This window comes from Ovis aries, chromosome 17 (assembly GCF_016772045.2).
Source record: "Ovis aries strain OAR_USU_Benz2616 breed Rambouillet chromosome 17, ARS-UI_Ramb_v3.0, whole genome shotgun sequence".
NCBI classification, from domain to species: Eukaryota; Metazoa; Chordata; class Mammalia; order Artiodactyla; family Bovidae; genus Ovis; species Ovis aries.
The window spans coordinates 66,322,821-66,335,629 of NC_056070.1; the positions used below are offsets into that span (position 1 = coordinate 66,322,821).

Genomic DNA, 12,809 nt, shown 5'->3' on the forward strand with positions numbered 1-12,809 from the left:
CCTGGTCGGCACGCCCCGTGGGCAGGAGGGGATGGGCAGGGGGCTGCGGAGGGCAAACACACTGCTGGGAGCCTGAGCCCGGAGGGAGGGAGTGCCGCACACTGGTCACGTCACGCCTCTGACATCCTGCACAGCTGCCACCACAGAACGCCAGCTGCTTGGGACCAGGGGGCCTCCCTGAAGCCGGGAGGCAGAGAGAACTGGGCATATGGCTCTTCACAGGCGACCATGCACATCGCCAAGGAGGTCCTGATCGGTGGCGCGGAGACCAGGAAGCAGCCGCAGGGGAGAGCCCGCCCCTCAGATTCAGGTCAGGTGAGCCCACCCTCCCCTGCAGCCCAAGGCCCTGTGGCAGGTGGCTTACTGTCTGACCCGGTCCCCTAACTCAGCCAGAAGGGAAATGGAAGCATCGCAGCCTTTCACGCAGGGGAGCACGTCTCAGTCCTCGATCCTTGTAAAAAAGTCCCTAAAGGCACAGGCAGAGGATCTGAGCCTGCTCACGAAGGGCCAGCAGTGGCCACCGCCTCCTCCAGGTTCCTGCCTGGCAGCCGGAGCCTGTGGTACCCGGGAGCAGTCGGCACTGAGTGTTAAGGAGCCACGCTGGAGCCCTTACTGTGGGCGGTTAGTTCCTTCACAGCCACTCGGAAAGCTCTGGGCCAACTTCCAAGAAGCCCTCCAAACAGGAGCGGGAAAACCCGTCCCTGTTTCTAGTATCGAGCCAGTGCCACACACCAGGGACAGGGACAGGGTCCCCACCCGCAGAGACCCAGGCCACGCATGGTGGAAGGTCCCACTCCCAAGATGCTCGGGGCACGGGCAGGGCTTCTCAAGGCACCGCTCACACCTCCCCCCGCTGTGATGACGAGGATGTGACGTCTGCCAAGGCCAAGGCCACCAGCCCACAGCAGTGCAGGTGGCCTCCCGTCACCATGTGCCGAGGGGACAGCTCAGGGACAGACCCTGCCCAGCCCCTCTGTCCCAGACAGTGGCTGCCCTGGGCCTTTCTGGATGCTGAGAATAACTAATGATAACGCTGAGAAGGGGGCCTTCAGATTACGGAATTCAGCACGTCTGGGCATTAACAAAGCAATAACACTCTTTCCTGGGCATCTGTCCTTTACGTAACTGTCCCAGTTTCAGCCCCAGAACAGTCCTGGGAGGTGGGTGTCATGCCGCTCCACGGGTAAGGAGAACGAGGCTGAGACAGGTGACCTGACTGGTCCTAGCCCAGGCGGCTGGCAAGCGCCACCTGGAACCTGAATTCTTAACAGCCATGGGGACAGAGGGACAGCTCATCGAAGGGGAAGCGCCCGCGTCCAGAAGCCCAGTTCCCATCCACGCATGCAGCGGGCGGGGTGCTGAGCCGGTTACTTTGGTTCGATCCAGGTGCCAGAGGCAGCTGAAGATCTTGTGCAGGTCGCCTGTGTTCCCCAGTATGTGCTCGATGAGCGTGTCCCACTCGGCGCGCAGTTCTTCCCGCGGGCAGCTCTGAAACAGAACAGCCGGCGTCAGCACCCGCGATCCCGAGATGCGCGCTCCAGCGGGGACTCCAGCCCCCCGCAGAACTGCCCCTCACGCAGACCCGGCTGGCAGGGAGGGCATCTTCTGAACTGCCCACATCCCCAGGCAAGGAGAGGAGAGAAGGTGGATGAACGGGCCCCAGGCCACCAGGGAAGAAAGGCGTCCAGGAGGGGGTCTGGGGGCCCACGACCCTGTCGCTGACACGTCGTGTTTGTGTAAAGGGTTCCCGATGCCCGGATGTGCCCTGGCAGTATCAGTTTTGCTAAAGAGGTTCCACGTGAGCCTCCCTGCTGCCCTCCTCATACCTTGCAGGCCAGAGACACGGGCCCATTGTGAAAACGAAAGAAGCCAATGAGCCGGTGCAGAAGCTGCTTGCAGCTGACGTCGGGGAGCTCCACAGCACAGCCCAGCACCTGCAGAGGACAGCGTTTTCCTGTTCTCGGATGCCAAGCCTGAGGTTCTGGTACCCAAGGTTCACCAAGCCAGCCTCCACGGGCCCCTGGAGATCCATCCTCTGTGTGCAGCCCCACACCCTCCCCCAGCCATGCAGCGCTCCACAGGAAACGGGTGTGTTTCGAACCCACTCCTGCCGCCCGAGCTGGAATCATCATCCCTGCTTCCTGCTCATCTGCCCGGGCATCCCCACCCCTCAGCCCCCTCCCAACACACGCAGATTCCAGCTCCCCAGGCCTGCTCTCATCACTGCAGCCAACCGTGACCTCTCCTGAACCCCCGTGTGGTCACCACTGTGATCTGGACACTGGATGTTTCATTCGGGTTTCACAGCAAACATGGGATCCAGACTGTTAGGAGTGGCCATCCCTTCTCCAGCTGGACAGGGCGCTTCCTTAACCCGCACCCAGTGCATCGTCACGCCAGCGCGGAGCGTCGGCGGTGTTCCGTCCCACAGACGATAGACACTTGCTCAGTTAGGAAGTAATCTGGCCCCCTGTTTATGGAGCTTGAAGAAAACTTCATCTTCTTTCACTCACTAATTCTACCTGGAGGAATCTCTCCTAAGGGAACCATCAGAAACTTCAACAAACCAACTCTGAACAAAAACACGTAAACAAACAGATGCTCTCTGAATGTAAGCGCCACTCAAGTGCCATCAACACTCTGGCGCCCAGTTAAGTGCTTACTTCTCCCCCAGTTATTCTACAGATCGAAAGAAACCCTAATAATCTCACCAACTTTCCTTCAGAGACTGACAAACTGACTCTGCAACAGAAATACAAAGGACTGAAAAGAGCAAACGCTGTCTCGGAGAAGAGTAAGTTTGGAGGACTTCCCCCAGCTGATTTCAAGACTTACTCTAAAGCTGCAGACATCAAGACGGAGCAGTACGTGTGCAGAATCTTCAGAAAGGCCAGTGGGCAAGAACAGCAAGCCCAGAAGCAGAGCCGGACTTAAACGGCCATTTGAGCTCCAACAAAGGAGCCCCAGGAAGCAAATAGGAAAAGGCAAGTTTTTCAACAGCGGTGCTAGACCAATGGGGCATCCGCAAGGAGAAAAGGCCCTTTGACCTCTGCTCATGCTATTCACGAGGATTTATCCAAGGTGGATTACAGACCTAAATTTAAAAGCTAACACTATGAAACGTGCTCCCTCCACCGCCGCCCCCCAGAATTGGAGAATGTCTTCTCTAATGAGGTAGGCAGTGGTTTTAGACAGGATACAGAAAGCAATAACTGTAAAAGATAAAACTGATAGACTTCATTAAAACCAAAAAACGCCTCATCAAAAGACATTACTAAGAAACTTAAGCACACCCAGAGACTGGGGGAAAACATCTCAAAGGAAGATACCCAAATGCCCACGAAGCCCATGAGGAAGCCCTGCTGTCACTAGTCACGGGGGAAGTGCAAATTAACACCTATTGCGATACCACTTCACATCCAGCTCAGTGGCCAAAACTGTGAATGAACAGACTGGCATGCCTGCTGGTGAGGGTGTGAAGTACCTGGCCTTCTTATGGACTGTCAGTGGGAACGCAAGACGGTGCAACCACTTTGGGCAAACGTCTGGCAGTTTCTTATAAAATCCACACACACCTACCCTATGACCCAGCAATTTCACGCCTAGGTATTTACCCATGAGAAAAGGAAATGTATGTCCACAGAAAAGACTTGTATAGCCATGTTTTTAGAGCCTTACTCTTCGTTTATTCGAAGTGTTGTTAATTCCTGCTAAACAGCAAAGTGATTCAGGTATACATATGTGTGTGCTAAGTCGCTTCATTCATGTCCGACTCTTTGTGACCCTATGGACTGTAGCCTGCCAGGCTCCTCTGTTCATGGGATTCTCCAGGCAAGAATAGTGGAGTGGGTTGCCATGCCCTCCTCCAGGGGATCTTCCCGACCGGGGATCAAACAAATGTCTTGTGCATTGGCAAGCAGGTTCTTTACCACGAGTGCTACCTGGGAAGCCACATATATTCTTTTTCAGACTGTTTTCCATTATGGTTTATCGCAGGATATGGAATCTAGTTCCCCTTTACCATACGGCAGGGCCTTGTGTATCCATCCTATATGTTTGCACCTGCTACTCGCAAACTCCCAGTACTCCCCTCCCCTAACCTCCTCTCCCTTGGCAACCACAAGCCTGTTCCCTGTAGCTGTGAGACTTGTTCTGTTTTGTAGCTGTTCGTTTGTGTCCTATTTTAGAGTCCGCGTGTAAGTGATATCACATGTTATTTGTCTTTCCAGCTTCCGTTTCTGACTTCCTTCACTTAGTATGATACTCTCAAGTTTGATCCATTAGCCCATTCTTTTTTATGGCTGAGTAGTATGCCACTGTATACAACGGGCCGCATCCTCTTTGCCCATTCACCTGTCAGTGGACGTTTTCCGTGTCTTGGCTGCTGTAAATGGCACTGCCGTGAACAGCGGTGCATGTGGCTTTTTTTTCCTCCCACATTTACTTGGCTGCACCGGGCCTTAGTTGTGGCACATGGGATCTTCAATCTTTGCTGTGGCATGTGGAATCTCTAGCTGCAGCCTGTGGGATCCAGTTCCCCGACCAGGGATCAAACCCAGGCCCCCGCATTGGGAGTGTGGCGTCTTAGCCCCTGGACCACCAGGGAAGTGGAGTATCTTTCTCAGTTAGCGTTTTGCATGGATGTGTGCCCGGGAGTGGGACTGCCGGATCATCTGGTAGCTCCATTTTCGGTTTTCCGAGGAACCTCTGTGCTGTTTACACAGTGCGTGCGTGCCAAGGCGCTTCATTCGTGTCTGACTCTTTGCAGCGCTATGGACTGTAGCCCACCAGACTCCTCTGTCCATGGCATTCTCCAGGCAAGAATATTGCCATACCCTCCTCCCGGGGATGTGCCCGACCCAGGGATCAAGCCACATCGCTTCCGTCTCTTGCGCTGGCAGGCGGGTTCTTTACCACTAGCGCCACCTGGGAAGCCCTGTTCTCCACAGTCGCTGCACCAATTTACGTCCCACCAACAGCGTAGGAGGCTTCCCTTTTCTCCACGCCCGCTCCAGCATTTATTATCGGTAGACTTTTGATGATGGCTGTTCTGACTGGTGTGAGGGGATACCTCATTGTAGTTTTGACACTCATTTCTCTAGACCCTTATTAATCTTAAGTGCCCGAAACTGGACAAAGTTCCTGTGTCCAGAAAAAGGAGAATGAGTAAGTAGACCAGTACATTTAGACTGTGGAATACTGTTCAGTGATAAACAGGAATGCACTGTGGGGCTGTGCAATAACGTGGATGAATCCCAGTTAAGCAGTAGGACAGGACCCTGTACAGAGGAATGATGTGAGTATTATTCCACTTACATGACACCCTAGAACAGGCAGAATTCTTCTTTGGTGGGAACACTCCGAACAGTGTTACCTGGGATGCGGGGGGAGGGGACGGAATTAAGGACATAAGGGAGCTTCCTGGCGTGATGCTAACATATTCTGTATCTTGATAGGGATTTGTGTTACACAGGTGCACCATTTATCCAAACGCACCAAATACAGTCAAGATTTGCCTATCTCATCGCATGTAAATGAATTTTACCTCAAAAAAGAGCAGAAGAACCCCAGACACATATTGAACTCTAGTTAACGTGCAGCACGATGGCGTATTTGGGGCCAGGCGGTAAGGTATATACTCATATGTGCAACTTCAGAAAGCATTAAAATAGAGGATAAAGGGATGAATAGATAGTATGTGATAAAGCAACGACAACGAAGGGTTCACTGTAGAATCTCAGAGGCATGTGGGTATTCACCATACAGTTCTTTCAACCGTTTGGTATGTTAGGAAATTTTCACAATAAAACATTGGAAATAATACCTATAAAGGCGAAGATACTTCCTCACAGGTAAGCATCCATTTCCCTCAGGAATAAATTTAAAATAAGAGTAGGCAGGAGACAAAGGGACTTGAGAGTAAAGGGTACTACTCGCTGTAAGTGGTTTTGTTTTGTTTTTTTTCCCTTAATGGTCCTTGGAGACCTAACCTACATGCACCAGTGTCTTCAAGTTTCGAGCTCCCTTCCCCAGTAAGTGTGGAAAGTACAGGGAAGAATAGAGGAGAAACAAGAAAAGACGGAGATTAAAAACTCAGTTCGCATCACAGAGCAAAAAGAACGTCCACAGGACGACTGAAGTCTTTCAAAAGTGAGGCGAACGCCGCCTTGCGCAATGCCGGCTGTGATAGTGACGTTTGGGAGAGCGCTCAGCTCCGATGGCACCCGCAGAGAGGGACGCGGGCATCGTGGATGACACAGAGGCAGGGGACGAGGCAGCAGGCTCAGGAGTCATGGCAAGGGTTACCTTGTAAACCCCGCTGTCACGACACCTCTTAGCAAGACAAGCGCCTCTTCGTAGAGGCGACCCCGCCGGCACTGGTTCAGCCTGGCAAACTTACCCAGAGGTAATCACCGTCAACCTCTACGGCGAACTTCAGCTTCCGCAGGCGGACAAGGGCGGGAGGAGCGCCGGAAATGTGGGAAACGCAGTGGACAACCCCGGCGATCTGTCCACACAGCAGCTCCTGTTGGTCCAGCAGGGTCTGGGGAGAGGAGCCAGTCCAGACATGAGGCTGAAGGTCCTGAACTCCCAGGTCATCCCTCAGAGTCGGGGTTGGCAGACTGCAGCCTGGAGGCCAGATCGGCCCTGCCGTCTGCTTCTCTCTATAATCTGTGAGCCCAGGATGGCTTTTCAGTTTAGTAAGGGTTGTCAAAACAAGAAGGAAGAACACGTGACAGAGACCTTGCGCGGCTTACAAAGCCTAAAGCACTGGCCCTTCCGAGGCCAAGCTGCTGAACCTTGCCCGGAGTGTCACAGAACGCCCACAGTGAATGCAGGAGATGAAGGCCCGGAACGGCATTCCTGTTCCCAGGATTACAGGCCTGCACACATATCCCCATTCAGATCCCCGTGGAGAGACCGGAGTGGTGCAGACTAATCCCCGCTCTGCAAGTCAGAGCACAATCACGTGAGCAAACACACGGGCCTCCCAACCCGCCTTCACCTTCACGCTAAGTAAACCCCCGGGGGAGATAGCACGGGATGCCACGGAGAATGGAGCACTCGTGCCTCAAAGGGCTGAACCTGGACTCAGTCAAGGCTCTAGATCCTCTAGTTTACGGGAAAGGCTCTGGGCAGAACACACCGAATGACCCCATTGCGAGGAAGGGACCAGCCCAGTCCAGAGCGGGACTCGTGCTGACGCTCCCCTGCATCAGGGACCTGGTGTCTTCAGTGATTCAGTGGCGCAGGGGAGAGAGCATGGGGGGAGTGGGTGAGCAGTGTCATACGGTAAGAGGGACTTGAAACAACCGCACGGGGTTTGTGGGTCTTGTTTGGATGCTGATTAGGAGAGAAGGAAGGGAGAGAGAGAGGGAGAGGGAAGGAAGGGCTGAGTAACATCTTAGATAATAAAGGCGAAATGGGAACACAGACTATATAGGATGGTATTACTGTCACCAATGGCAACTTTCGCCGAGCGGGATGTTACCCAAATATGCCCTTTCCAGTTAGAGGTGTTCCCTGATGCTGGTGAGATGACACCACGTCTAGGATCTGCTTCAAATACTCCAGGGGGAAAAACAAGAGTAGGGAGGAGTTAGGCTAGCTCATAACAGGCTGGTCAGGTGGTGATCTTTGTTGAAGGCGGGCACACGAGGGCTGATACCTCACTCCTCCTTACTCTGGTATATGTTTGGAGAAAAGTTTTTCTTTTTTTTTCCCCAATGGAGCAGACAGGAAATCGTGACAGTAACAGAGAGGTAGAGAAGGCAGAAGCACTGGGCCGCTGGCTTGGGCATGTCAACGTCAGAACAGCAACAAAGAGTACAGCTACGAGTAAGGGAGCAGGGCTTCCCTGGTGGTCCAGGGGTTACGGATCTGCCTGCCAGTGCAGGGGATGTGGGTTCGATCCCTGGCCTGGGAAGAGTCCACATAGCTCGGAGCAACTAAGCCCACGTGCCACAGCTACTGAAGCCCGCACTCTAGCGCCCGCGCTCTGCAACAAGAGAAGCCACCGAAAGGAGCAGCCTGTGCACCACAGCCAGAGGGCAGCCGCCACTGGTGCACCCAGAGAAAGCCTGTGTGCAGCAGAAAGACCCCGCGTAGCCAAAACCATAATCATAGTCATAATCAAGAAAGAACAAGAGCGTAGAAGTGGCAAATGCCTGGATTATGCCAAGAAAACTGTCCAGATATAAACCCTTTGGGAGGTCACGGGGTCCCCACCGAGTGAGCCGAGTGGCTTACCTGCGGGGGATAAAAGTAACAGATGCCAGCTCGGGTTGGATCTCCTTCTCCCTTCACCTGGGAACCATCATAGAGGAAAAAATAGTTCCACCTGCCAAGAAAAAAGAAAGGAGCCGTGTTCCCTTCCATCCCGTGAGCAGGGCCTTGTAACACACAGCTTCCGGTGGCCCAGCCCAAGAGGGACTCACGCCTCGGTATCTGAAAAGCCTTCTGGGGGCCCCAGAGGAGAAGGAAGCTGAGAGCTAGAAAGAGATAAGACCATTTCGTAAGTGCAGCCAACTCAAGCTAAAAACACGCCTCCATCCAGCCGTCTGACCCTCTGCCCCCAAACACAGCGAGTAGCTAAGGAAAGACAGTGCGCCCACGATGACGCCTCTTATTTGAGACACTGCGCCTTAACTCCGTACCCACGCGGTTTGGTAACGTGTCTTCTAAGATGCTGATAAGTTAGGGATGTCTTAGCCGCCCTCACAACTGCTGGGCACGAGACCTCCTGCCACTGTGTCGTTTAACACACGCACGCTGAGGGCTTGTGGCGTGCGCCGCGTTCGCCAGCCCTGGGGCCACGGCGAGCAAAGGGACACAGGGAACGTGCAGTCTCCAGGCAGGAGAGCACGTCCGTAAGCCGAAACCTGAGTCCCAGGGACTTCCCCGGTGGTCCGCTGGTGAAGACGCCGCAATCCCACTGCAGGGGGCGCAGCTTCAACCCCTGGCTGAGGAAGTTAAGATTCCACATGCCACCTGGCTCGGCCAAAAAAATTACAAAACAGAAACTAAAAGCCTCACCCCTCCTTTGACAGGACCCCTCATCAAACTTTTGATTTCCTCTCCGCAGAGGAGGCTCTCTTCTCAATTCCCACAACCCTCTGCTCTTCCCTAAAGACTCGGGGTCTCCTCTGCAGTATGACTGTAATTATCTCCTTAAGACCACAAGGCAAACTCCCCAGGCGGGCCCTGGGTTCAGCCTCTGTCTCTGAAAGCATGCCCGTCAGGCCAGAGCAGTGACTGCACTCTTCTCCCCAATATACACCCTCCCCCTGCCGCCCTCCCTGGCCCCCACTTTATCCTCCCCGTGACAAGCAGTAACTCTGTTTCCAGCACATTCCGCTTGCCCGAGTTCTAGATCCGGCTTCAGGGCAAGAGCAGATCAAAAATGCCTCGGGTGCAGCTCAGAAACCCCATTGCCGGGTGGCAAGCCTCTTGTAATGTAACGTACAGAAACAGCACATCACTGTGTTGGGTACAGTGTTATCCGTCAGTTATGTTTCAGACAAAACATCATAGAACAAGATGGGATGTGTGGTTATCAGAGGCAGGGGGTGGGGGAAGTGGGGATCGGATGAAGGTAGTCAAAAGGTACAACCTTCCAGTTGTAAGTAGCGCCAGGGTTGTAACGTGTTGTTGCTGTTGTTTACTCGCTGGCGCCGTCTCCGACTCTTTGCGACCCCGTGGACTGTAGCCCGCCAGGCTCCTCTGTCCACGGGATTCTCCAGGCAAGAACACTGGAGTGGGTTGCCATTTCTTCCTCCAGGGGATCTCCCCAGCCTAGGGATAGATCCCGCATCTCTTACATGCCCCCTGCATCGGCAGGAGGCTTCTTTACTGCTGAGCCACCAGCAAAGGCCTGGTGTAACAGTATGATAAATGTAATTAACGCTGCCATGTGTTATATAGGAAAGTTGTTAAACAGAGTAAATCCTGAGTTCTCATTACAAGGAAAAAATCTTTCCTTTTATTTTGTATCTGTGTAAGATGATGGATGCTCACTAACCTGACTGTAATCTTTTCATGATTATGTGAGTTACAGTGCTGAACGTCAACTATATGCCAGTGAATTGGAAGCTTGTAGGTAGATAAATACATGAATGAACGAATGAAACCCCACTGCTGGGCTCCAGTCCACCTTCTCCTCATGTTCCCTGGGTGAAAGTGCCCCGACTCTTGACAGGCCCACAAAGAACCCTTGAGTGTCATTTTGAACTGCACACATAGAAATGTCATAAACTCTGCTCATTCTTTTGAAACCACGCCTCTCACTTTCCTCTCCTCGATTTAACATTCGCTGAACCAAATTCACACAGGCTTAACCTATTTAGGGTTAAGAAGAGTTTCAGGCAGGTGTTGCGTAATACCCCTCAAGAGCCAGTCTGGCCAAACTTCTCCTCGTGGGGAAATTCCACACGCCCACCTCTGCCTGTCTCTAAAAAGCGAGGACTCGATCGCCTATGGTACTGTCACGGCCCAGCTGCAGAATCCAGCCACGGCTATCCTTTCTGCAATCTACCAGCAGCGCTAGACCCTGCAAGAGGCTTGTGCGGTCACAACACATCAGCTTCAGAGAGAAATGGCCCTTGATTAGTGGCTCTGAGGAAAATGGTACCCACCCTCCCACCCCCCATTTAATTAAATTTAGACAATCCAGTTGGGGATTTTCAGTTCACCTAAAACATCTGTCCAGCAGCCTGGCAGGAACTAAACCCTCGAAGGCCCTGCTACTCACCAGGAGGCCAACTTGCTCTCTGTGGAGGTGGAGGCCGCCATTTACTCTCCGAGGGCCCTCATTCTCTTCATTTGGGTTTTCTTTTCCAGTCTGGCTTTATTCTCCCCAGCAGTGGCAATTCCTCCGGGTCCCCAGTCTGCTGAATCCGGATGTGGGGCGTTTAGCTGTCTTCAGTCGCCAGCAGTGACTTATCTAGTTTTCATTCAGCATGAAAGTGCTGCTTCCCTTCCCTGGAGGCCTTTCCGTCCCATCAGTACCTCCAGCCTCTCAGAAAGAATAGAATAAAAGCAAGACGATTGTTCCAGAAAGTCAAAGCCACCAATCTGGTTCCATGAGCATCAGCTCTCTGGCCCTCTGCGGAACGAACCCTTCAAAAAGCTCCTCACCAGGGACGCCCCTGGACAGGCGAGATGCATTCTGAAGGCGGTGCCCTGAAGCAGTGTCTAGCTTGTCTTCTTCAAAGCCATTCTGAAGGCTTCTTCTTTAAAGTTTGAAGCTTCCCATTCAAAGATCAGTCCCTTGGCCCTAAAATAAACACAAGGCATAGATTATTTCAGAATCCCATGAGTGAGCATGTGACCCAGCAGAGCTAAGCAAATGGTATGCTTCAAAAGAGCTTTCCAGAAAGTTGAAAAGCGTGTTTCAAGATCCAAAAGAGAGCGGAGCAAAACCTCAGAGTAAGTCCCACAGTTAACTTGTAAAAGTTATGTCACACGTAAGATAAAATTAAATAACTGGTGTGAAAAAGCTTTGGGTGTTGAGCACAGTGATACAAATGAAACAGCTGCTGTAGTAATAATGGAACTCAGATTAAGGAACTGTCACCTCTACAGCCCCAAAGTAGTCTAAAACATGTAGAATCCCAGAGCTGGGCGTGTTTCCAGAAGACAGAGAATTTAACAAGTGACATTCAAACTCCCACAAGAGGAGAGAAAACTCATGAAATTTCAAACTCAGAAAGGATGAGGGCATCACTTTAATCCTCTCTCGTACTCTCCTTCAGTAACTACCTTGACTGTCTCTGGCTTCCTCCCTCCAGAGACAGGTCAGTGGAAGGATAAATTTATCCTTCCACCAAGCTGAAACTTGTCTTCAAGTAAACTCCACACTCTCCAGGAAAACAAAACAAGGTCTGATCCTTTGGTCACTTCAAATCTGTATTACCAACCGTCACTTTCTCCAAGCTCAGTGTCCCCAGGGACATGGTTTCAAATGCTTGCTCACCATCTGCCATCCTCCGGGGAACACAAGGGAGTTTTGTTTTTTCTTTTTTAAGCTCCTTTGGTAGAAGTCCCTAGAGAGGACACCACTGAGTCTTTGGTGGCCTGTAAAACCTGTCTTTTCTCAGCTCTTGCTATCCTGAGGTGGGCCATACTCATGGCATCTGAGAAGTATATTCGGATGCCTAAGGAGGCGGTATCTAAGCCCCCAGGGGCCAAGGACTGCATCCTGAAACCCCCCATCCCTTGTTCCCAGGGGACTGGGCCGTCCTCTGCCAAGGTCCACTCGCTTATCTGAAAGGTCCAGAAAGAGCCGGTAATGGTCCGAGGGTAGGGCAACTGTTGGGATGAGGCCGCAGAAGTCTGAGGGAGCGGGGGCGGGGGGCGGTGGCGGGGGGAGGCGGTGATGTGTGGCCTCAGGGTCTGCAGAGCAGGCAAAGGGGCGCGACCGACCGCGATGGGCCGGGAAAGCGATGGCTAACCGCAGGTGGCAGCGGGACGTGTCTGGCCTCAGCTTCAGGGAGCTGGCATTGGTGGACAAAAAGGCGCAGGGGTCAATCGGGGCCCGGGTCACAGCGCGGAGGGGCGCCCAGAAGGCGCTCTCCGCCGGGGTCCCCCTCTCCCCCGCTTCGGTGTCCCTGCGCCGCCGGGCACTGCCCACCCGCCGGAGTCGCCAGGCAGCCCCAGGGTCGGCGATCGGGCTTCCGGACCTGGTGGTCCCCGCAACTCCCGCCCGGTACCTACGCGCGCGGCAGAGCGGTCCCAGGGTCACGCGCCACCTGAGCCTACAGCCCCCGTGAAGTTCCCGCAGGACTGGCGCGCGCCGATGACGTAGGGTC

At 53.2% G+C, this 12,809-nt stretch overlaps 1 protein-coding gene across 5 annotated transcripts in view; it reads right to left on the reverse strand.

Moving 5' to 3' along the window:
• Positions 1 to 12,809, reverse strand: part of HPS4 (HPS4 biogenesis of lysosomal organelles complex 3 subunit 2) — a 37,237-nt gene that overhangs the window by 12,920 nt on the left and 11,508 nt on the right. For 2 of the 5 annotated variants that reach the window (XM_042234756.2, XM_027956674.3), the window contains exons 1-6: positions 12,715 to 12,801; positions 10,751 to 11,275; positions 8,251 to 8,341; positions 6,401 to 6,544; positions 1,827 to 1,934; positions 1,372 to 1,488 (exon numbers count right to left, since the gene is read on the reverse strand). In XM_042234756.2, coding sequence (XP_042090690.1) covers positions 1,372 to 1,488; positions 1,827 to 1,934; positions 6,401 to 6,544; positions 8,251 to 8,341; positions 10,751 to 10,791 — 501 coding nt within the window. In that variant the 5' untranslated portion in view covers positions 10,792 to 11,275; positions 12,715 to 12,801. Of the gene's footprint in view, positions 1 to 1,371; positions 1,489 to 1,826; positions 1,935 to 6,400; positions 6,545 to 8,250; positions 8,342 to 10,750; positions 11,276 to 12,710; positions 12,802 to 12,809 lie in introns of those variants that run through there. The other 3 variants (XM_060400840.1, XM_060400841.1, XM_027956675.3) reach the window with 2 other exon arrangements.